The following is a 25,926-nucleotide window of genomic DNA, read 5'->3' on the forward strand; positions in this document are numbered from 1 at the left end:
TTTCCGCCATTTCCCCTGATCAGCAGAGTCATCCGGAAGATGAAAATGGAGCATTGCACATTGATTCTCATGGCCCCATACTGGCCAAGACAACATTGGTTCGCGGACCTCCGACGCCTCTCAGTCCGTCCATCAATCCAACTGCCTCAACATCCTTCTCTACTCTCGATGTCCAAAGGCCAGATACTCCACCCGAATCTGACATCTCTCAGATTATCGGCTTGGCTCCTGAGTACCGAGAATTCTGTCACCTAAGCATCCCGCAGGAGTGCAAAGAAGTCCTAGCTAAAGCAAGAGCAGTTAGCACGAACAAAACTTATTCCTTGAAATGGAAGCGCTTTTGTATTTGGTGTAAAGACAACAATATACACCCTTTTAGAATCACTCCAGAGCAGATACTGCCTTATCTCCTGCATCTGGCCCAAACAGGTATGGCGCATGCTTCCATCAGGGTACACCTGGCAGCAATCTCTCGCTTCACCAGGTCTTCAAAAGGCCCTTCACTATGGTCCAACAGACTGATAAAACAGTTCCTTAAAGGGCTTTACAGATCTTTCCCTAGACCAAGACGAATACCACCAACGTGGCATCTGAATATTGTACTCAATCAGTTAATGAAACATCCATTTGAACCTATCCATAGGGCTGAACTCAAATACGTTTCCTGGAAAACTGCACTTCTTTTAGCTCTAACATCAGCCAGAAGAGTCAGTGAGTTGCAAGCTCTTTCGATACAGGATCCTTTCTTGCAATTTAGAGAAGACAGAGTCATCTTAAGAACCAACCCACGTTTCATTCCTAAAGTCCCCTCGGACTTCCATCTCAATGAACCGCTTGTGCTTCGCTCATTCTTCCCGAACCCAGGCACAGTGGCGGAAAGATCTCTTCACTCTTTGGACATTAAGAGATGTCTAAAATTTTACCTGGACAAAACGAAAGCTTTCAGAAAGACCAAACAACTTTTCGTTGCCTTCAGCAGGCCGAGAAAAGGCATGCCACTCTCCAAACAATCCATTTCCAGATGGATATCGGCAACAATTGCATTTTGTCATGACAAAGCCGGACGTCCATTACATTCCTCAGTCCGAGCACATTCCACGAGAGCTGTGTCCACATCGGCAGCACTATTCGCTGGTGTACCGATTCTGGATATCTGCAGAGCGGCCACCTGGAAATCGCCGCACACCTTTACCAGACACTACTGCCTGGACACGGAACTGATGCAGGATGCAGCTGTGGGCCAAGCTGTACTTCGCCATCTCTTCCAGTAAGATGAGCCTTCCTACTTCCCACCGTCCTGCAATGGTATGCACATTTATTTACTTTACTCTCTATATTACTGATGGTATCTAGTCACATGATATGTATTATCTCAGACTGTTATATTCCATCGCATATGTGCATAATGTATTGCTTGCTATTCTGATTCAGGCATGTGAATCTATGAAAGACACCCATAATACTGGATAAGAAATGCGTTACTTACCTGTAACAGCAGTTATCCAGTATTGGTGTCTTTCATAGATTCACATGCAACCCTCCCACCTCCCCAGGAAGGACTCATCTCTCACTACAGAGCATATCTTACGTCTACCTAGCTTGGTGCGTACGAAAATCTGAGAGACTGAGGCTCCTGGCAGGAAGGTTCTAGAGGGAGGTGGTAGCTGATTGGCTACCTTTGGAAATTTGGTCCTTTTCACAAAAGGACATAGATAGGCTACTAAGGCAAGGCCCTTAGGCCTATTTTTCTCTATGTATGTCTATAGGACATTACTTTTCTATTACCGGGGCTCCCATCTCGACGACGGGGAATGATTCAGGCATGTGAATCTATGAAAGACACCAATACTGGATAACTGCTGTTACAGGTAAGTAACGCATTTCTTATGGCGCATTTGTTTGTTGGATGTTAAGGGCGGGAAGCGCTGTCTCCCGTTGTTAGCCATAAACGCCCTGCATGGGCCGGGGGCCCCCGACGGCAGCGAACCTGTTTTGGAGCATATATATATATATATATATATATATATATTCCACAACATCACCTCCACTTTGCTGGGGGCCCCCGGTCCTACAGGGCGGGCTCATAACCAGGAATGGAGATCCTGGTAAATGCGGGAAAACCACGGAAAAGAAGATGAGCCCAAAATCGATTTATGGCCCTGCTGACTTTGTCTCAACATGAACACACCACGCTCAAACTCTTCCTTACGCGTTTCGGCGTCTAATCGCCTTGATCACAGGTGAGCGTATTTATTTTGATACCTAGTGGTCACATGCCTGCAGAAGTATACCACAGGCCCCAGAATGCACCTTGATAGTCATTAATGAACATGCCTCGGAAATTCAAGTTGTGCTTAATAGCGTAATTTTCTTCCCTTATGCAGTACAGTTCACCAATGGTGCTTTCATTAAAATCGTGCTGCCAAATGCAAGCTGTTGTCCATGATGCAAAAATTTGTGCTGCACACACGATGTTACCGAAGAGAGGAATCTGCCTCTCTCCTCTCCCTTTCTCATCCGTCATTGCCAAATTGCTGTGTTCATCTCATTTAGCTGGCACTTGGCGGTGAGCTGTCCATGCCCCTTCTGTAAATATTCCACAACATCACCTCCACTTTGCTGGGGGCCCCCGGTCCTGCAGGGCGGGCTCATAACCAGGAATGGAGATCCTGGTAAATGCGGGAAAACCACGGAAAAGAAGATGAGCCCAACATCGATTTATGGCGCTGCTGACTTTATTCGTCTCAACATGAACACACCACGCTCAAACTCTTCCTTACGCGTTTCGGCGTCTAATCGCCTTGATCACCGGTGAGCGTATTTATTTTGATACCTAGTGGTCACATGCCTGCAGAAGTATACCACAGGCCCCAGAATGCACCTTGATAGTCATTTATGAACATGCCTCGGAAATTCAAGTTGTGCTTAATAGCGTAATTTTCTTCCGTTATGCAGTACAGTTCACCAATGGTGCTTTCATTAAAATCGTGCTGCCAAATGCAAGCTGTTGTCCATGATGCAAAAATTCGTGCTGCACACACGATGTTACAGAAGAGAGGAATCTGCCTCTCTCCCCTCCCTTTCTCATCCGTCATTGCCAACTTGCTGTGTTCATCTCATTTAGCTGGCACTTGACGGCGAGCGGTCCATGCCCCCTCTGTAAATATTCCACAACATCACCTCCACTTTTCTGGGGGCCCCCGGTCCTGCAGGGCGGGCTCATAACCAGGAATGGAGATCCTGGTAAATACGGGAAAACCATGGAAAAGATGATGAGCCCAACATCGATTTATGGCGCTGCTGACTTTATTCGTCTCAACATGAACACACCACGCTCAAACTCTTCCGTGTGCGTTTCGGCGTCTAATCGCCTTGATCACAGGTGAGCATATTTATTTTGATACCTAGTGGTCACATGCCTGCAGAAGTATACCACAGCCCCCAGAATGCACCTTGATAGTCATTTATGAACATGCCTCGGAAATTCAAGTTGTGCTTAATAGCGTAATTTTCTTCTGTTATGCAGTAAAGTTCACCAATGGTGCTTTCATTAAAATCGTGCTGCCAAATGCAAGCTGTTGTCCATGATGCATGATATATATATATATACTAATTTTAAATATTATATATATATATATATATATATATATATATATATATATATATATATATATATATATATATATATATATATATATATATATATACATGTATATATATATATATATTCTTTTTTTTATATTTTGTTTATTACCCTTTACACCCTAAAAACTAATCCCTCCCTGGTCCCTTTAAATACCCCTGCACCCCCTAATCCTAACCCACCCTTACTCCTTAAAATACCCCAGCACCCTTAAACACTAACCCATCTTGAACCCTAAAAATACACCCTGCACCCCAAATCTATCCCTGAACCCTAAAAATGCCCCTATACCCAAAAACGTTAACACTCCAAACCCTCAATAAACCTTATCACCCCATAACACTAACCCATCCTGAACCATGAAAATACACCCTGGACCCCAAAACCCAAACCTATCCGTGAACCCTAAAAATACCCCAGTACCTCAAAACTTTAATACCCTCTAAACCCTTAAATAAACATCAGCACCTCAAAACACAAACCCATCATGAACGCTAAAAATACACCCTGCACCCCAAAACCCAAACCTATCCCTGAACCCTAAAAATGCCCCTCTACCCCAAAACCCAAAACCCACCCTAAACCCTAAAAATTCCCCTGTAACCCAAAACTTTAATACCCTCTAAACCCTCAATAAACCTTATCACCCCAAAACACTTACCAATCCTGAACCCTAAAAATACACCCTCCACCCCAAAACCCAAACCTATCCCTGAACCCTAAAAATACCCTATACCCCAAAACTTTAATACCCTCTAAACCCTCAATAAACCTCAGCACCCCAAAACACAATCCCATTCTGAACCCTAAAAATCCACCCTGCACCCCAAAACCCAAACCTATCCCTGAACCCTTAAAATACCCCATCACCCCAAAACATATACCTCAGAACCCCAAAATATATACCCCTATACCGATACTTACCTTATCCTAATGTATGTATGTACCATTCATACATTTACAACGAATTTCGTTGTAAATGTATGCGTGGTAAAAGCATATAAAATGTGATGCCATGCGTTATAATGGCATTGCGGAGTCATGGTAGATGCGTAATAAAAGTATGCGGAGTGATGGTATGCGGAAAGAAAGATTTGTGATAATGGTTGTTTACCGTGTTACAGTGGTTAGGTATACTGCAGTCCTCTTTTGAGCCACTATACTTTCAAGGCATGTCAACTGCAAAACTCCAATGGACCCGAAAGGAGATAAAATTATTTTTGCGTGTATTAAAACTTAAAGACGGCTGCTTTTGGCGATACTTCGCGCTGGTACGTGGGTTTAGGTGCATAGGTCACCCGCCCGCTCTGCTGAGATAACTGCCCCATTCCCGCAGACCCCACGGGAGCAGCCCAGGGGTACTTACGACCGCCATCGAGGGGCATCCGCCTGATGCAGGAACCCCTCTCTGGCTGGATCCGGCAACCACACAGGTTGTATCCTTCAGATGCCTCAGCCTGCCGCGGGGCATCTCACTAAGTTTATGAGCACCATTTTGGTCCTGAAGAATTGCCAATAGGGCATGAAACATGTCGACCGATCCACAATTGAGGGTTGAACGGGACTGACTTCTCGTAACTACTGTAGTCCCATTACCCCTCACACTTTTTATTAAGGTGGTGAACTACACGATTAAAGACAAAGCAGTAGATCACACCAACCTTTTTTAACCCACTGCACTCACGCTCACTACTTCACTCACTAGGGCCCTCACACCCTTTCATCCACCGGCAAGGAACAAAAGATCTCCACAAGAGTGTAGCACCTCGTGCTACCCATCAGGCATTGCAGCGCCGGCTTGACGTTGGAGCAGGGCGCCGATGATGACACGAGACGACTAGCTGGTGACATGACAATAGCCATTAAACCAGCCTGTTGTGTGAGGCATCCCTAGTTCCGACAAGGGATACCCTTCCCTGTTGCACTCTAGGCAGAGAGGAAGACAGCACCCTACACTACGCAATCACTAATCCCAGGGGAACTGTGTGCTATTATTTGTTATATAGACTGTTGGGACCGCACACTGGACCCCTTTAAATATCGTCCCCTCGTTGTCCCTTCCTGTTGTTGACTGTATTAAAACTTTGCATACTGCACATTAGAGTGGATGTTTGACCGTCATATCATTGAATTTGTTTAATGTCATATCTTCTGAGAGATGAATATATTAACTGCACATAACTTACAAAATCTGTTTTTTGTAGGATACTGTAAAAGGAATGAATGCCACATGCACGCAGCCAGCCCAAGCCAAGGTAATTAGACCACCATAAATGATATGCATGAGTAGTGAAGTAGTCAGATTTCAAGAACCTTAACAGCCACAACTATGTCCAATGCCTGCCATGGGCTCAGATCCATTCTATCTGTGTGCAGGATGAGGTGTCCTAGGGTTCGGGTGAATACTGGCAGATCTTATCCCCTTGCGCCTGTCATAGTGAGGTATATGGGGAAAAGGTCATTCACTCTCTTGAAGTGTTTATGCTTGAATCTCTGATCTCCACGTGACTTAAATGTAAATGCCAACTTCTGACATCTTCTCTATACATTATTCAGTTTTTATGTTTGGAGCCATAGTGAAGCATGTGTGTCGTTAAAGATAATTGACCTGCATTGAATTGTAACCTGAAAACATTCAGCTGTGGAGGAAGTGGATGACTATACAACATTAAAGAACGAAAAACAAAAAGTGGATAAATTATATTTTGGATCTATTCACTGACTGGAGGTTACCAGCTATCCTTTAGAAGTAGCCGAGATGGCCCTAGGTTCCATCTGCTGACAAGGAACTGCATTGAGAGGCATTGCTGTTTATGAACAGTGTAGGTTTCATAACGTGTCACCCTGTACAGTTTTTAATTATAAATGCTAGAATAATATTTAAGCCCATATCTCAATTTCAGTACTAGGACCTTTCTACTCCCATTGGTGTGGCTTATATTAACTGCACTACATTTCCTATACGTAAAGACCTATTCTGAATGTTACTCTACCTGAACATTGTGGTGTGCAAATGGAGTGCCATAGAGTAACTGCGTACAGTAAGCTTGAACTGCTCAACTACGCTATCCCTGAGGAGGGAAGTATACAAAGGGATTCTTGGCTCTCCAGATTGGCTATGAAATACCAGTTGCGCTTGTCAGCAAGCACTGACAGTCTCACAGCCGAGAGCAGAGACTCACTTCACTAGGCACAATGCATAAACAGGGAAACAATGGAGCATATTCACAAGCCCCTATCGACACCACAACGTCGGCGATAGGGGCCTCGCCTTATTCACAAGGCAGCGTTTAGCCACTTAACGTGGCTTAACGCTGCCTTGTCCACTTAACATGGCCTATCGCTGCCTTGCGAATATGCCCCCTTTCACGCTGTGTTTAGCGTGAAAGGGGCGTGCAGTGGGTGTTGTGGTGAGCGTTCCACCGCAACACCCATTGATATTTACGCTGCCCTCTATTCACAAGGGCAGCGTAGATGGGAGCTAAAGCCAAACTTAAGACCAGGAAAACCCTGGTGTTAAGGTGGCGATAGCATTTCTCCTCGTTTTTGCATTTTTCATGTGTGCTGTCTTGTGCAGATATACATAGGAAATGCAAAATGCCATGGTTTGTTTATGTACATGAAGGTGAACCTTCCTGTACATAAACAAACCTTTTAAAAAAAATAAAAAAATGCAGTTTTGTAACTTACATGTGTGCTGCATGAAGTAGCACACAGGTAAGTTACAAACTGGCATTTTTAAGTTTGTTTATGTGCAGGACGGGACACCTTCCTTTACATAAACAAACCTCCCTGCTTGCAGACACCCTTGCACTCTGGTGCAAGAGTGCCTGCGTTGGTGCTAAGTTGTGAAACTTAACGTCATTGCAGGGGGAAACGCAAGGCTGCACCATATCCTTGTGAATATGGGGCAGCCTTGCTTTTCCGAAGTGGCGTAGAAAGGCGTTAAGCCAAGAAGGCTAACGCCTCTCTCCGCCACTTCCTTGTGAATATCCACCAGTGAGTGTAACAAATCGGTTTTATTCATGCCAGCATTCGACAAATAGAGCTATTTCTTTTGTATTCACCTGCGGGAGAAATATATTTACTAGACATTAAGCTGATGACAGCAGCAACTGCAGCCACCAGAGAAACACAGTTTGTTGCACTATTGTTAAAAAACGTTATTAATAATATAATATACATCTATTTAAACGTAGCTTGAGCAGGAAACATAGAGAGGCTGTGGCCCATGCATCTCCAACAACTTACTTTGAGATAACGCATATTGGGGCAGATTTATAAGCGCCTTGCGCCACTTTTGCGTCACTTGTAACATGGGAAAAGTGACGGAAAAGTGGCGCAAGGGGCTTGTAAATAAGCCCCATTGTTGTTTGGGACAGGGAGTGCGGGAGAAAAAGGATGTGAAATAGGACAGTACACAACCTTGCTCCTTGTATTTTACGTTGTTATGCTGAAAAGTGAATAAGGTGCATAGAGAACATCATAATGTACCTAATCGTATTTCAAAGGCTTTTCTCTTTATTTAAGCAGTCATGACTTTAGGATTGCTATTTCCAATAAATGTATATTTGATTTGCCTTTTCTTCTATATTTCAGTGTGGGACTTCCAAGCAGGTAAATGCTAATAGCCCACAGACTCATAAGGCCAACCTACCAGTTCAACAAATATTTCAATAAATCATTGTTCTCCAACAAAACATAATTTTCTAGCTTTTATATATTGACTAAAACGTGCTTTAGCGGTTTTTAGGCAAACCTACATTTTTCAATTGACTTAAAGGCTGCTTTTGGTCCACCCCTTGCTCATGATTGGCTGGCTTTGTTGTCCATCCCTGTTTGCTCTTGATTCATAGGCTTTTCTCCCTTTTGTTGTGTTTGTTGCACCCAGAAGCAATTCGTCTCAGTGTTCTGACTAGATTTTTTTTATTACTTTCAGCACGCTTTCGGAGTGCATAGTTTCTTGCTCTCTCCACGCCCCCCCCCCCCCCCCCCCCGTCCCTGTCCCCCACCTCCCGCCCGATAGTTACTGGCTTTGCAAATGCTAGTTATGATATGTATTTAGCAGTAATAAGAATATAGGATACTGTTCTATGTACAGCATATCTTATAGGAGATGCTCATGATGAAAATATAATTGTCCCTCCAACTCTCCCCCTACAATGCATCTTGTTGGTCCTGTTCCCTGTCCCTCTTTTTCAGTGGAGGTACATTGGAGAGTTCATCGGCAGGTATCAGACTCACACTCTGCCAGTCTCACCCATGGAAGTACGCCCCTGTATGCATCATTTTCGAACTGACAATTCCAGTGGTGGGTTCTTGATAGGAGCAGAGGGGTCACGCACCTCCCAATGTTTAGCTCATTTTGTGATTTCTTATGCAAGGCCATCCATCGTCGTGCTTCATGATGCCCTCTATGACGCTTGCTGTGAATGAGGGTCAAGCAATGAAGACATTTTTAAAAGGCACACCAGGTTGTGCGCATGGGTTATAGGGCTTGTTTATTTCAGCCCTGAACCTGTGTGGTGTTAGACACTGTTGGGCCACACACCCATATGACGAAGACCAGGGGCACTGATTGAATGCATGCTTGGTGGTTCAGGTTTAGGCTTAAGCCCACTGCTGCCCGAAACTACATGTCAGTCAGCCGAGGCCCTTTTCTTTACTTATCAGAAGAAGAGAGAAAGATGGACCAATGGATAAAATGGTATAGACATAAGTCAAAGTCAGAGAGATACATGCAGACACAACAGAGATAGAGACAGGAAGTGATCAAAAGACAGACTTAAGGACAGGAAGAGGCAGCGTAAGATAGACACTGGGCAAGAAACACCATGAGAAAACAGATACAGAGATATAGGGTGAAAAAAATGCAAGGGTAGAGCTTTAAAAATAAAGGGGGTTACAAAGAAAAGACAGGAAGAGACATAGAAATCTGGCAAAAGAGAAAAAACAAAGAGCCAGATAAGTCTCTAGCTCTCTCTATATATATCTACCTAACTCTATCTGTATTTGTCTTTGTCTACATCTATTTGGCCCTATATGTAGCTGCCTGTGTATAAATATATATGTAGCTCCCTGTCCATATCTACCTGTCAGTCTATCTCCATCTCTTATCAATCTCTACAAGTCACTCACGGTAGCTCTCTGTCGCAATCTGTATCCCTTTATGCAGCTCTATCCATGTGTGTCTCCCTTTCTTGATGTCTGTGCCTCTTTTGCCTCCTTGACTTCTTTATGAATCTAAATCAGTTCTCATTATAAACTCTCCCGACATATGCGAGGACCCTAGTGCTTCCTTGGCAGTAGCTTACCATGTATCTTCTTTGGAACAGTAGAGAATTCTGAGCACAGTTTGACTCCAGCTGGCCGCCTTCCTCGAGACGAATGGATCCCTCGACCACTCGCAGTCCGGCTTCCGAGCCAACCACAGCACCGAGACCGCCCTCATCGCAGCCACCGACGACATCCGAACCCTGCTCGACAACGGGGAAACAGCGGCCCTCAGCCTCCTGGACCTCTCCGCGGCGTTCGATGCGGTCTGCCACCGCACCCTAGTACAGCGCCTCAACAACATCGGAATCCAAGAGAAAACACTCTAATGGATTATCTCCTTCCTTGCCGGAAGAACACAGAGAGTCCGCCTCCCCCCGTTCAGATCCGAGGCCACCGAAGTCATCTGCGGCATACCACAAGGATCATCACTCAGCCCCACGCTGTTCAACATCTACATGAGCCCCCTTGCGGCCATCGCACGCCAACACAACCTCAACATCATCTCCTACGCCGACGACACCCAGCTGATCCTCTCCCTCACCAGCGACCCCGCCACCGCCAGAACCAACCTACACGAAGGGATGAAAGACGTAGCCGAGTGGATGATGAACAGCCGCCTGAAACTGAATTCAGACAAGACGGAAGTCCTCATCCTGGGATCTTTGCCCTCCGCCTGGGACGACTCCTGGTGGCCCCTGCCCTGGGCAGCGCACCCAAACCAACAGACCACGCACGCAACCTGGGCTTCATCCTGGACTCGTGCCTCTCCATGACCAGACAAGTCAACGCCGTCTCCTCGTCATGCTTCAACATCCTACGCATGCTACGTAAGATCTTCCGGTGGATCCCCGCAGAAACCAGGAAGAAGGTCACCCAGGCCCTCGTCACCAGCCGACTGGACTACGGCAACTCCCTCTACGCCGGAACCACAGCCAAGCTCCAGAAAAGACTCCAACGCATTCAGAACGCCTCAGCATGCCTCATCCTGGACATTCCTCGACACAGCCACATCGCCGGACACCTGAGAGACCTGCACTGGCTCCCCGTCAGCAAGAGAATCACATTCCGACTCCTCACCCACGCACACAAAGCTCTTCACAACCAAGGCCCAAGCTACCTCAACAACCGCCTGACCTTCTACACTCCCACCCGCCAGCTTCGATCGACCAGCCACGCCCTCGCCGCCGTACCCCGCATCCGAAGAGCCACAACGGGAGGAAGATCCTTCTCCTACCTGGCGGCCAAGATGTGGAACTCCCTCCCCATCCACCTCCGTCTGACCCAAGACCACCTCTCCAGGAAGCAACTCAAGTCCTGGCTGTTCGAGCAGTAGCGGACCCCCCAGCGCCTTGAGACCCTCCGGGTGAGTAGTGCGCTATACAAATGCTTTGATTGATTGATTGATTGACTCCACAGCAGCAGGGACGTGTTTTTATTTTACTTTAAAGTTGTGATGTGTATTCTCATAATAAATTACATAAGCTGTCAGCTGCAGTCCAATGAACTAACATAGGTGGCTAATCTTGTCTCCACTGTTCTTAAGTCAATATGGCACTGCAGGCAGGATTGGTTTTCAATATTTCATCTGTATTTTAACACCCTACAGAGCCGCACTCTGGCATAGAATATAGCAGAAAGAGCAATTTGTAACTGGCAGACCGGAATTGCACCATAATAGACAACATTCTATGAACATAGACATCATTCACTTCTCTGCGACAAGCCTCATAACAATAGCTAATCTTCAATACCCTCACTTGACAATTCCTGCCTGTACATAGATGAACAGCAAAACAGTGACCAGTTTCTTCTGCGTTCACTACTGGAGCTAGTTCTGGGTTCAGACTGCCACTAGGAGGCGCTAGTGCTGCGTCCGGTTGCTGCATCAGGGCACAGCACCTCTCCAGACCACTCTAAACCAAAATACATGTTCACAGTCGGGATGATACTCACCGCAGCTGAAATAAGGACGTTTAACCAGCATTAGGTGAGGAAGACTTCTTTAGAAAATGTAGGAACGTTGTAAAATTAAAGGGATAAAGGTAGTAGTAATTAGTGCTGAACTAAGCCTAGATGCAGGCCGTGGGTTTCTAAATATAGTTAGATGTTATTTTGATCCGTGGCGGGAAACTTGGCGTTGATTTTGCGTGACAGGAAAGGTTCGGATGACGAGAACCGGCATCCATCCATCGTAGCAGTAGATAAAGTTGTTAAAGGCAGGGTTCGATACACGGCGGCTTACTTTCACTTTACACCTGCTACAATCATGCCGGCCAGTCCTTCGGGAGTCGTATATTCATCAGGTGCGCAACGCCCATTGGGCCCTTCTACCCCCTTCCCGGGCGCACACACAGCCACACCCGAGCACTTCACAGGTCTTTAAAAAGCATTCACTTGTTAACGAGGCTTTGTTGTTTTTCACTCCTTCTTAGAGCCCCTGCATCTCCACTCCGCATATTGCTGGAAGAGTCGAAATTTTTAGTAGCTTGACCCCCCCCCCCCTATGTGAGCCAGGCTTAAACACCTTCAGGGACACACACAAAGCCACACCTGAGTACTTCACAGGTCTTTAAAATACCTTTTACTTGTTAATGAGGCTTTGTTGTTTTTCACCCCTCTGTGTGAATTAGGCCTCCGCCGTGAGCACCCTCAATCAGCCCGACGCCACTAAGGCAAACTGACAATCTGAAGACCCCTGCTCTAAACCCTTAAATAAACATCAGCACCTCAAAACACAAACCCATCATGAACCCTAAAAATACACCCTGGACCCCAAAACCCAAACCTATCACTGAACCCTAAAAATGCCCCTCTACCCCAAAACCCAAAACCCACCCTAAACCCTAAAAATTCCCCTGTAACCCAAAACTTTAATACCCTCTAAACCCTCAATAAACCTTATCACCCCAAAACATTTACCAATCCTGAACCCTAAAAATAAACCCTCCACCCCAAAACCCAAACCTATCCCTGAACCCTAAAAATACCCTATACCCCAACACTTTAATACCTTCTAAACCCTTAAATAAACCTCAGCACCCCAAAACACAAACCCATCCTGAACCCTAAAAATACACTGTGCACCCTAAAACCAACCCTATCCCTGAATCCTAAAAATGCCCTTGTACCCCAAAACCCACCCTAAACCCTAAAAATTCCCTGTACCCCAAAACTTTAATACCCTCTAAACCCTCAATCAACCCTATCACCCTAAAACCCAAACCTATCCCTGAACCCTAAAAATACACCATGCACCCCAAAACCCAAACCTAATTCTGAACCCTAAAAATACCCCATAACCCAAACTTATACCTGAACCCTAAATATACCCCTGTACCCCAAAACCCAAACCTATCCCTGAACCCCAAAAATTCCCCTGTACCCCAAAACTTTCCTACCCTCTAAACCACAGCTTTCCAAACTGTGTGGCGCAACACTGTAAAAACCAGTCAGGGACAATCAATATTTGCCCGGCGGTATCGCCTCTTTAACCCACAGAATATTAATCAATGAAGAGGCAGGCGCTGGAGACTGGAAGGCAGGAAACAAGGTTTATTCTCTCCGGAGGAGAACACATCAGTTCAGACAGCCAGTATCGTCACGAGGTGCTCTAACCGCATCTCTGAGGCCTGGCCTCTTATACACATTTTTGTCATCTTTATTGCAGGTAACACATCTTTGTAATGCTTTGAAGTATGAAAGGACATCCTCTGAATCTCCCCTTCAGGCCCGTTCCCACACACATTTACAGTTGAAGTCCCCACCCCGGTCACAACAGGTGATGATTATCGCGCAGCCGGACATTCCGCCGATTCACGGAATGTGGGGGTTTGATCGGATCTCATAGGGTGGGGGCTTTGATCAACTCGGGGGTCCTTTGATGAGGGAAGCTTCCTACTGTACGGGGGGGGGGCAATAAACAGCATCTGCAGAGCTAGGTGTCGGCCTGGGAAGACAAACGGGCGCACAGGAAGGGGGTTTGTATCAAAGGGCCTGGGACCATGAAAGGAATGAAGGGAGGTGTCGCGCTGGGAACAGGATGGGGTTCTGAGGCAGAGCTGCGCTGAAGAGGGGTTTATGACCCAAGGCATGTGCGAGCGGAGGGGGTTGTCAGCGTGCGGGCTTTGTGAGGGCGAAGGGCTATGCTGGGGGCCAGTGGCGTGCAGAGGGTGGTTCTGATCGAGGCACCTAAAATGGCGGGTGCGCACGACAAAAGTGTGGCATCAAGGGAAAAGGCAAGATGGCGCAGATAATGTTTACCAAACCGTACTAATTTTCCACAGTCCTCCCTTTAACATATCCAAGACATCTTGCTGGCCTGTTTCCTACCCATGTCTACTGTGGTGAAAGAAGTAGGAACCCAGGTGAAGGAGCTATAAACATTTCATTTAAAAACCTTTCGTCTTAGGAGGCGGGTCTATTGATAAACTCGTTTGCAGGAAAGTCATAGTAATGCAATATCGGACAAAAAATGATTCTGTAGTGAGGGCATTGAGTACATTTCGCAGATACTAGTAGTCATTCGGAAAGTGAACTGATAGGTTATTACATATGTAAGTTCTGTTCATATTTGGTTGGAGCATGATCAATACAATGGTGGCTGGGAGAGAAATGAGACGTAGTAAAAACAATAATCCAGGGTGTCATTGTTCGAAGTTAGTGAGTTCTCAGCATTCTTTGTCATCATCTGTTGGCACTGTGCAGCACCGGCGGCGGAGCTATGGGTCCAGCTCTATTCTAGGTCCCGCGTCGCAGGGCATGACCTTTTCCTCGCTTTTCTGGTCAAAAAAGGGTCCTTTTCGCCCTGTGTCCTTTTGAGTCGATTGTCAAAAAGTTCAGGTAGAAGAAGTGTGTGCGTAGTCCTTAGGGTAGGTCGGAGAAAAAAAAGGGGGGGGTGGAGCAGGGACAGATCGGGAACAGACCAGGGGGACGGAAAATTTCAGGTAGGCGGGCTCATGACCGAGTTCAGAGAGCGGGGACTTTTCGGCACACGTTGAACATCGAGCAGGGGCATCAGGTCAGCCCTTTCCTCTCATTTTGTCGGAAAGAGTGCCTCGTCCTGCAACTCCTTACTGTCGCGGTCTCGCCTTGGCCAATGTTGCAGATGTCCCACGGTCTGTAGTCAGGCCGCGTGCTCCCACATCCGGTCTCTTTCTCCTCCGACAGTGGTACCCTTAAATGAGTTTGAAAAGACAGTCTTTAGAGAATTGGCAGAGGAAGGTAATCACATAAGTCTATTTCTCTCCCAGCTCCAAGCAAATGAGAAACATCCGTTACATTGGGGTTCACGACCAACATATAAATAATTGACGATGGGCTCGTTGGATTTCCTATAACTTTCCTTCGTAACTATTTCTTCGGTGTTTGTTGGTGTTACATTCATTGTCGGGGTACGAGATCTGGTACCTTTTCATTGCATTTTGTTTATCACAGTTACGTCAGTTCTTCTGACAGAGACCCACCTTCCTAGTACGAGCCTTACAAAGCTATACCGTTCTCCAGGGCTTTATATTTTACGAAAAAGTGCAACGTGCTATCACCATGGTCTGATAGGTATCTTCCTGAGGGACGAACATAGGCTAAAACAATTTTCCATTCTATCAATGCATCCTACCTTTCAGCTAAACATTCTACTTTCAACAGGGTTCATTGCAACAATTTTCTTCATTTCAGTCTAATCTTAACTTGCAAACATCATTCTAGTTCCTACATAGCCTCTTACAACCTGACTACTTAATTAAAAAACCGGGGTTTTATGGAAAACAACTAGGGACATAGCAAACTGTGGTAAGGGACTATCGTCTTGCTTTGTGTCATAAGGGCGTTATTTAGCAGAAGGCCACAGTTCAGTTGGTAAGCGTTCAGTGACATTTCTCGAATTCTAAACTCTGTAGCTTGCTTATCAACAAATCATTTCTAGGAACAACGGCTGGCCCGTGTTAGTCGTAAGTCGACCCATCTCTTGCAACCGGGGGTGAGGGACATTTTTTTAAAAATCTCGTCTGGGGCAGCTGATACAAAACTGGGGGCGTTCTGGGAAGATGGGGATGTTTCGATCACCTTTATTGTTTGGGGATTGCGACAATTCGGGACGGGGAAGGTCGCGTTATCTGAGGCATTTTTTTTTTTATCATAGAAGCCGCTGACATGTAGTTCCCTTATTACGGGTCAGATTAGGGAACCTCAGTCGTCTTACCTGTCCTTTCCCTTTTGGCCAATTCTCGGTTTCATCAATTTTTAGCAGAAAGGAGAGGTAGTGACACGGCATCAGGGTGATTTTATTTAAGACGAATTTTGTGCAAATACTTGCGGTATTTGGAGCCAATTGGGGGGTGCACTAGGGGTGGCGGTTTGCCAATTTAGGTGCTAGTCGTTCGGAAGAGTGGGAGTGTGGAGGAGGGAGAGAGAGAGAGAGAGAGAGAGAGAGAGAGAGAGAGAGAGAGAGAGAGAGAGAGAGAGAGAGAGAGAGAGAGAGATGTGCAACGATAGGCTAAATAGTACACGTGCGACATGGGGAGTGGCCGTGTATTTAAGATAGGCTATTCAGCGCATTACACAACATGAGACATTACGGGTCTGAGTTAGAATTTCGAAAGCATGCAGTTTGGGACGGACGAGCATTAGGCCGGGTACAGGGGGCATGCATTGAATAAAAAGGGCACCATTGTGCCGCACTTCTTGCATTCTTGGTCCTTTGACCAGTTAAGTCAACGCTTCAGTCACACAAAAACATTTTCTCGTAGTTTCGGACATACGTGGCACGTGCCCATTCACGCAACACGGCATAGTTTCAGACATACGTGACACGTGCCCATTCACGCAACAAGGATTAGGGGTGACCGTGTTTTATCATATCATACAACTTATTGGCCCTTTCGTTACAAGAGCAGTTTGTGGGTGTGCTTAGGTGCCACCTTGCAGCGTTAGTCCGCTTCATGTATCAGACATGGCGAGGCTTCAGATCTTCACCATACCTCGGCCGTGATTTCCAATGTAACCTGTAGAGGGAGGAAAAGAGGGGAAGGGAGGGGGACAACATTCGCGCATATCAAATGCATGGGCATGAAAGTCCTTTACTTACCTCATACTCGTCTTATCTCCTCGGGGTAGAATCCCTGGGGTCTTGGTTTCTGAAGCCAGGGGGGGGCAGTGTGTCCTTATAGGTCGTGTGTAGGGAAACGTTAAAAATCAGAAGCACTTAGTGCGAGGTATCTAGTTGGTAAGTGTATCTAGCTATCGGGGTCCTTAAATCTCTTTCAACGTTGTGATGTTCTAAGGCATATCAGTTCTTCGGCCAACGTTGTTCCCTAGTACCTTTGAGTGCCGTACCTTCATAACATTCTATCATTTACACCGCTTCATTTTACCCATCCTCGGAAGTCGAGGTCCTTCTCCATGCGTTAGTTCCTAAGCCAGTCGCATACTTGGAGGCAGAGTATCGTGTCTTAGATTCGATCCTCCATCCGGGGCTGGGCAACCATCTTCTAATAACCTAAAAGAGAGAGCAAAGCAGGGTGCACAGAAAAACTCTCCCGCTGATCCCACATTTAAAAAAAAGCATGCAATACCTGTTCATAGTTTGGAAAACCTTTATTTGCACAATCGTTCAGCATGTAGATATGAGGGTGCAATCATATTTGGCCGGACATGGCGACGGCTGAAGCACGTACAGTAAGGGGGGGCATTTTGCAGCATTAAAAACATTAAAAAGGTTTATTTAGTCAGTTGCAGGAAACTAAAAAGGTCTATCAAAAGGTGAGGGATCAAGGGGCATTTATTTCATAATTGGAAGCACAGTCAGACTAGTTGCAATCAGATTTCCTATATGCATACCGTGGGCGTGTGTCACCAGCGAGGTGATGTATCGGCTCCAATAATATCATACTAAATCGTACATCGAAAACAACATTTTTCACGGGGTTCTTTTACATGTTCGTCGAGTGAACCCTCCCTCGTTTACGTCAAGTGTACAAAGGATCATATATATATATATATATATCTCAGAACATCGAGTCTTTTTAGCTAAAAACACCACGAGGTGTTCGTAAGTTCTCATTGATACTGGCGCCATTTTGGGCGGGGCCGGGTTAGTCCGGAAGTAGCATCAGGGAAAAATGTTTCCTACAACCGGCGGTTGGACCAGAGTCCCTTTCGGCAGTTCAAAAATTCATGCTAACAGAAGGGGTGGCTATGTCGTGGTTATTTCGTTAGCGACCAAGGCAGTTGTTCCTCGCCGGAAGCCTGCAGGGGCCGAGGGCTCCGGGGACTTTTGTAGAATCTTCAAGGCTGTGGAGATGCTGTCGGAGGTGGGGGCTCGTGCCCCGGTGGGCAAGCGCCCGAGTTACATTGCTGGTCAAAGTTACTCTAGCGGCCTAGACCCGCCTTCCAGGGGGCCCAGACGCCATTTTGAGGCCCTGCAGCAGCCGCCCTTCGTTGAGTCTGCAAGAGTGGAAGAGACCTTTTGGGGTGACAGAAATGGAACTCCGTGTCGTGGGAGCAGGACACTCGGCTAGGGTGCAGCTGTGGTGCCCCCACCCGGGGGGGGGCGAGGGAGACTCGTTCGCGCCGTCTCCCTCTCCCGGTGCACTCCATGCTGCCCTCTTTCATGGGCATGCATGATGGCCACTCTACATCCCGTGGTCCACAAGTCCCATGTCCTGTGCTGCGGAAGTATGGCCGCCTGCAGTGCATGTCCCGTGCTGCGTAAGTATGGCCACCTGTGGCGGATGTCCTGTACTGCGGAAGTATGGCCACCATTGCATGTTCGGTGCTGCGCAAATATGGGCGCCACCGTTGCATGTTCTGTGCTGCGCAGGTATGGGCGCCGCTGTTGTATGTTCGGTGCTGCGCAAGTATGGGCGCCGCCTGGCTGGAGGAGTTCGGCGCCGGGCCGGGGGCTGGTTAACCTCCTATCCGGGGAGGTGGGAGAGGCCCGTTCGCGTCGCCTCTCCCTCCCAGCCCACCCTGTACCAATTTCAGCAGAGGTATTTGTGATGGCCGGACTGGGGCTGGGAGCCTCCTATCCGAGGAGGTGGGAGAGGCCCGTCCGCGTCGCCTCTCCCTCCCAGCCCAACCTGGACTAATTTCAGCGGAGGTATTTGTGATGGCCGGACTGGGGCTGGGAAGCCTCCTATCCGAGGAGGTGGGAGAGGTCCGTCCGCGTCGCCTCTCCCTCCCAGCCCACCCCACGAAGAAGAGGATGGGACAGCCATTTCATGCCGGGCCCGTGGTGCCTCCTGGACATCCCACTGGTGATCCGATCGATGGCTGTCAGCAGGCCCCGCCCCACACGTGCTGTGTGGTTCACCTTCCGGATGGGCGTGACCGGTGACCTGCGGCATTTCGGGAACTTCCGGAGTGGGGGTAGGTATTTTGTTTGGACAGGCATGTCTGGGTAATGGGGGGTTGTCTATGCATGCCTGTAACTGCTCCTTTCTTTTTACAGAGTGGGGGGGGGGGGCAGCAGAGAGTAATCAGTCCCATTGCACTCGAAGTTTGAGTTCATTAATGGAATGTATACTAATCTGTCCGAGACTACTCTGTGTATTGTTTCTGTAAGTTATCCGAAAAAAAAAGGGTGGCTTTTCTTTTGTTTTGTGTTAGGGAACAGTAGCGGTAGTACAGGGTTCGTCACCGGGTAATTTAGAGCTAGACTGGGTTTCTTGTCTTAGCGTTGTTCGATCTATGAGGACTCGAACATGTCGCTGAAATCGGCCTGGCGAAATCTGTGCCATCGGGCATAATCAAACGTGGTGGTTCTATCTGGCCTGTCCATGTCAGTCTGATTCATCTTTGTCTCGCGCCTTTTCCCTTCCTGCCGGCCTGTTATTCCTGTCGGCCCTCTGTTCCTACTCTCGTTCAGTAGAGTCGGGCATTGGGCTTTCCAGTGCCCGGCATATTTACAAAAAGCACATTGGTTTTGCCCTAAGTCTGGTCGTCCTGTGCGTAGTGTCGGGGGATTACTTTCGGGTCGTTGTGTCCTGGGGTTGTCCTGTCGATATATTCCTTTACCTACTCTGTCCTCGTCTCTTTCCTTTCGTTGCATTGCTTCTTTGCGCCACATACCGAGACTGTCGAGCATAATAGGCGTTGTCTTATTATTACGAAGGGCTATTTCTAACGTTTCTATTTTATCAAGATCGAAGGATCCTATCAGTGGCCACTGTTTCTCTTGATTTTCTTTGGTATACCTATGCCACAGCTTACTATAGGCTATGGTAACTAATCCATAGTTTATGAACATGTCTTTATTAGGGGTGCCTTCCAGCGAAGCTAGATGGTCCACTTCTAATAAACGGTCCGGGCTGAACCAACTACCAACCAGTGGGGAGAAGACAGACATGACAGCTCACAACGAGGGACAAAAAGTCAGCACTGCCTACCTTATCACTGCGCGCAAAGACTAGACAGAATATTTCTATTCTACGTTGTTTGCAGGCAGTGAATACCTCATGGACCAATATCAAATAAACAATAAACGACCAGTGGGGAGAATAAGTAGGCCCGCAAAAGGTCTGCGTCCTCTACCCTTTCACTATCTGCAAAGGGGAACCTGTTCTTTCCTGTTTGCAGACAAAGAATCTCCAGAAAACAATCCGCGAACAGTAGTTCGGGGTGAAAAACAATTAATCAGTGTGGGAGAGGGAAATCTCCCGAAAACAAATAATCAATATCAGTGGGGGAGAAAGATAGGCACGCTGGCTGCGTTACCTATCCTTCACTGTTTGCAAAGAGAAAGAGCCTATTGTTTCTCCGTGTGCAGACAGTGAATCTCCAAATAAGTTAACAAAGAGTAATACTAGTATTTTCCGGTCAATTAAACAATCGTTTCGCAATTCGTCGTGTTTACACGACCTTACCCGGACCGTATGGACAGTTTCTTATCTTCCGAATCCAGCGCCCGATCGTCCTCTTTTCCTCGTATTCCTCGCGGCACTCCTGATGGTTCCCAGTCAGGACCGTAGATCACTCGAGAGAGGTCTGTTCGGAACTAGTGAAGTTCGGATGATCGGCTGCCAGACGAGGGTCTATTGGGCAAGAGCTCTCCCGATCGTTGCAGTCGTTCACTCTGTCGTCAGGACCTCTCCCACTGGATCCACGTGTCGCTGATGGGCCCCACGCTTGGGACGCCAATTGTAAAAACCAGGTCAGGGACAATCAATATTTGCCCGGCGGTATCGCCTCTTTAACCCACAGAATATTAATCAATGAAGAGGCAGGCGCTGGAGACTGGAAGGCAGGAAACAAGGTTTATTCTCTCCGGAGGAGAACACATCAGTTCAGACAGCCAGTATCGTCACGAGGTGCTCTAACCGCATCTCTGAGGCCTGGCCTCTTATACACATTTTCGTCATCTTTATTGCAGGTAACACATCTTTGTAATGCTTTGAAGTATGAAAGGACATCCTCTGAATCTCCCCTTCAGGCCTGTTCCCACACACATTTACAGTTGAAGTCCCCACCCCGGTCACAACAGGTGATGATTATCGCGCAGCCGGACATTCCGCCGATTCACGGAATGTGGGGGTTTGATCGGATCTCATAGGGTGGGGGCTTTGATCAACTCGGGGGTCCTTTGATGAGGGAAGCTTCCTACTGTACGGGGGGGGCAATAAACAGCATCTGCAGAGCTAGGTGTCGGCCTGGGAAGACAAACGGGCGCACAGGAAGGGGGTTTGTATCAAAGGGCCTGGGACCATGAAAGGAATGAAGGGAGGTGTCGCGCTGGGAACAGGATGGGGTTCTGAGGCAGAGCTGCGCTGAAGAGGGGTTTATGACCCAAGGCATGTGCGAGCGGAGGGGGTTGTCAGCGTGCGGGCTTTGTGAGGGCGAAGGGCTATGCTGGGGGCCAGTGGCGTGCAGAGGGTGGTTCTGATCGAGGCACCTAAAATGGCGGGTGCGCACGACAAAAGTGTGGCATCAGGGGAAAAGGCAAGATGGCGCAGATAATGTTTACCAAACCGTACTAATTTTCCACAACACGTTACTGTGTCGCGCCCCATGCGTAGGTGTGTCGCGCTTGTTAGGGCTGCCCAGGGGGGGTCAAGAATGCGCTGTTTATCTGCCTAGTGACGTGCTGATGTTTCATTTAGCGCGTGTTTGGAGCTCACGCTGCGGTTGTAATTACTGTAATCTCGGGAACAAGCATTTCACTTGGCCGCGAGGGTGGCGGGGCGCTGTCTGCGGCAAAACTGGCGATCTATCTTGTTTGAGCCCTGGACAGGACAAACAGAAGAGGAGTGTTGTAATTACCTAAAATGTGAGGTTGGTACAATCCAACCCCCCTCTGTTCTGCCCCGGTTGGGCTGATCCCTTGTGCTGTCAACGTTCCAGGACGCACTCCTGTCAGTGCATGACTGGCAGGGTTATGGATGTCGTTGCTTATGTTCTTACTGAATAAAGAACTTCAACATACTGGTGTTGTTGACTCTTACAATACTGCCGACGATTGTTGGGAGGAGGCCAACGTACGACATCCCTTCCTTTTTGTTACCCAGGACCAGTGAAGTGAAGGGAAGGAGAATAAGGCGAGGAAGAAACTCGAGTACGGTTACATGAGGAAGAATTACATGCGAAACTGAAGTGAATCTACGAGTGAAGAAGAAAAGTAATACTTTAAAGGAAAACGAAAATAAGCGGACTGAGTAGGAGTTAAGGTACGTGGAAAAAAAAAAGATGGTTACGTGTCAGTGAAGGATCGGATGAACGTGTGACAACCGTGAAAGGAAGTTGAATATATGTGAAGCAGATCGGCGAGCTGGTGATTAAGAACAGTTTTGAGGAAACAATCTGCTGAAAGTGACGTGCTGTGACTGAGGAAAATAATTGAAACTTACTGTACGCCCGGTGCAAAGAGAAGTGGTCTAAGACTGTGAGGCAGCACTGCTTGAGGAGAACGGAGCCTAGGAGCTGACTGGAGTAGCAGTGGTAAGCCAACGGGGCGAAGGTATGGGGAACATCGTTCGGTGAGCGGAGCACCGTGTGACAGAAATGAGCGGTGGCACAGCCTGGTGAGAGAAGGAAATCCAGGGCAGAGATTCTGAGGGGATCGGAGCAAGCCACGTTTGGTCAGTGCAAGCTGGGAGATAGAGAGCAGCTGCCAGGAAAGTGATATGCTGTAAGGAATGGGCAGTGACTGAGAGGAAAATTTACAGTGTGATGGGCCAGCGAAAGTGGTCTTGGACGACGGTGTAGCGGAAAATTCTGAAGCGAGCCATAGTAGTGATCGGAGCAAAAGAAAAAACAAAAAAAGAAGGTACTTACAGGTGACGGGACCAGCGAGAGTTGTTTTGAGGCGACTGCATGGCGGCATGATTTGGAAGTGAGCCATAGGGTGGCCGGAGCATCCGCTGGGGGACTGGCAAGGCGATTGTGAAGGCAATCTGCGGTGTGTGGAGTCATCGTGGTGACAGGAGCAGTCGGCGGCGTGTCAGCTAAGAGAGAGTGAGGAGGAATCCTGTGAGGAATCGAGCTCCCGTGTATCGAAGCAAGTTGCGGCTGGTCGGAAGGTGACGGTGAGGCAGCACTTCGAGCGGCGGCAGCGGTCAGCGGGAAAAGGACGAGGAGAAAATCCTGTGAGGAAGGGAGCCTTCGAGGGATCGGAGTAAGGGTGGTTGGTCAAGAGGTGACAGAGTGGAGACACCTCGTGTGTGTGAAGAGTCTTCAAGAAAAAAAGGACGCTCTTGGGAGAGAGTGGAGGTACCATGTGCAACTGCGTGAGGGTGATTGAAGTGCATTGGGAAGTAAAGGATATTTGACAGCGGCAGATTCTCCAAGAGACTCTGGTGAACCTCTTCAGCAGATTCCTCAAAATAACATTATAAGAGCAGAACGAGTTGTCGGGGAAATTAATTAACTGAGCTGCAAATATTCCCCAGGACATTCACAGGTTTGGGGGCACAGTGGTATAAGTTTGGGGGAAAATGGAAATGTTGTGAAGTAAGAGGCCTCTTGTAAAGCAGCTGGTGAAACCGATTAGCAGATTCTCAAAAGTAAAAAATAAAAAATAAGAAATCATAAGGGTAATTTTCTGCAATTCGTGGATGGGTAAAAGAAGCTATAACAGGAGTAAACAAGTGTAGTGGTACTTAGTAAATCCAAGGGAAAAGATAAACTCTGAGGTAGAATTGGTACAGGGCTCTGCGCTATAAAAAAAAAAACTAGTAGGTAGAGCACTAGCGGAGTAGTACAATAGGAAGTGAAAACTTACACCCCCACTGCCACCCTGGAAATGGCGGCAGCAAGCATGAATCAACCGCCACCTTTCTTAACAGAAGAAGGGGAGCCAGTGCTGCCATGGAAGGATTGGAGGAAGGGTTTTGAATCTTACGTGGTCGCAATAGGTGCTAGTGGGTTTCCAGCTATTAGAAAGCAGAATATACTCCTGATAAATCTAGGAACTGAGGGAAGGAGAGTTTTTGATAGCCTACCGGATTTGGAAGGAGGGGTAGGTGAAGAAGAGGACATGGATATCTATGATAAAAGCTTAAAGAAACTAGAATTGCAATATGCTGACAAGATAAATGTGGTGTTAGAAAGACACAAGTTTTATGGAAGGGTACAAGGGAAAAATGAGAAGATAGGGAACTACATAGCATGCCTGAGAGGATTAGCAAACACATGTGAATTTAATGATTTAACAGAGTCACTTATAAGAGATCAACTGGTGAGGTGCACCAACAATAAGAAAATCCAGGAGAAGTTGTTGGTAGGCAATCCAGATTTGAAAAATGCCATAGATGTAGCCAAGAGTGTAGGACACACAGCTGAATGCGTGAAAGAAATTAATGTAGTCGAGGGGAGCAATGTAAATGAAATTTGCGACAGTGGGGAGGACAACCAAGAAGTCTATGCTGTAAAGAACACAAAGTGGAAAGAGTCCTATAGAGAACAAAACGAAGTAAGGTACAAGGAGGAAGACAGACTGAAATGTTTTAGATGCGGCAGTTCAAGACACTTGGCGAATAGTACCAGATGCATGTCAAGAACAGCTACGTGCAGGAATTGTAACAGGAAAGGGCATTTTGAAAGAGCATGCAAAGATAATTCAAAAAAATTTGTGAATCTTGTAAGTAATAGTGATATGTGTGAAGAAAGTTATGTATTATGCATTGGCAACAAAGATGTAGACTCCGTCAAGAGGGTAGATCTACCAAAATGTATTATTGATCTTAATGGTGATGTGATAGAAGTATATACAGATTCTTGTTCTCAATTTACTTTCATCAATTTTAAGACGTACAAGGAAAAATCTGAGAAAAGAGGCATACAGTTGGTGAAACCAGATATTTGCCCTATTGGCTACAACAGTGAGAGAATACCATTAGAAGGAATGTTCACTGGAAGAATATCCTTTAAGGGAAGAAGTACATTAGGAAAAGTCCTGGTGGTGACAGACGGTCTAAACTTACTGAGATGGGCCCAACAAAAAGACTTAAGGATGATACTAGACTATACAGTTGAAGAACCAGTTATGATATCAGGAAAAAGGGTGTGCAGTGAAGAAGTGATAGAAGGAAAAAAAGGAATGTGCAATGAGGATTCATTGGTGGGGAGGGAAACCCCTGAAGAAGACCAAGAAAAGTATTTAAGGCAGGTAAAGATAGAACCTGTAGAGAACTCAGGAAGAGTTGTGCCCATAGTGATAATAACTGAAGGGGGCACTAACAAAAAGGGACTAGACTGTGAGGATGGGAAGCATAAATTAATGAACGTTCTTCCCCTGGGCCAGTTGGACACAGAAGGGGACATGGTCATGACTATGGATATAAATACTAAGAGAACAGGGATCACCCCTAGTCAAGAGGTAGATGAGGAAGAAGAGGAAATTGAACTAGGAGAGCAGGAGGAAGAGTTTAAAGAGGAAAGAAACAAATACATTTTCCAAAGAAGGAATTCGTATAGAGAGAGTGAAACAGTACCACAGGAGATCATGAGAGGAGGTTTTGTGATTAAAACCCATGGTGGTCAATTTGGTCACAATTTAAAGGTAAACAAAGTTAGAATAC

The 25,926-nt window shown here is 46.8% G+C and overlaps 1 protein-coding gene across 1 annotated transcript in view; it reads left to right on the forward strand.

Moving 5' to 3' along the window:
* The window catches only part of SCN4A (sodium voltage-gated channel alpha subunit 4), a 1,457,305-nt gene that overhangs the window by 919,698 nt on the left and 511,681 nt on the right, over positions 1-25,926 (forward strand). Inside the window, exon 17 of the mRNA XM_078644999.1 lies at positions 5,848-5,898. Coding sequence (XP_078501125.1) covers positions 5,848-5,898 — 51 coding nt within the window. The remainder of the gene's footprint in view (positions 1-5,847; positions 5,899-25,926) is intronic.

This window comes from Lissotriton helveticus, chromosome 5_1, assembly GCF_964261635.1.
Source record: "Lissotriton helveticus chromosome 5_1, aLisHel1.1, whole genome shotgun sequence".
Lineage (NCBI taxonomy): Eukaryota > Metazoa > Chordata > Amphibia > Caudata > Salamandridae > Lissotriton > Lissotriton helveticus.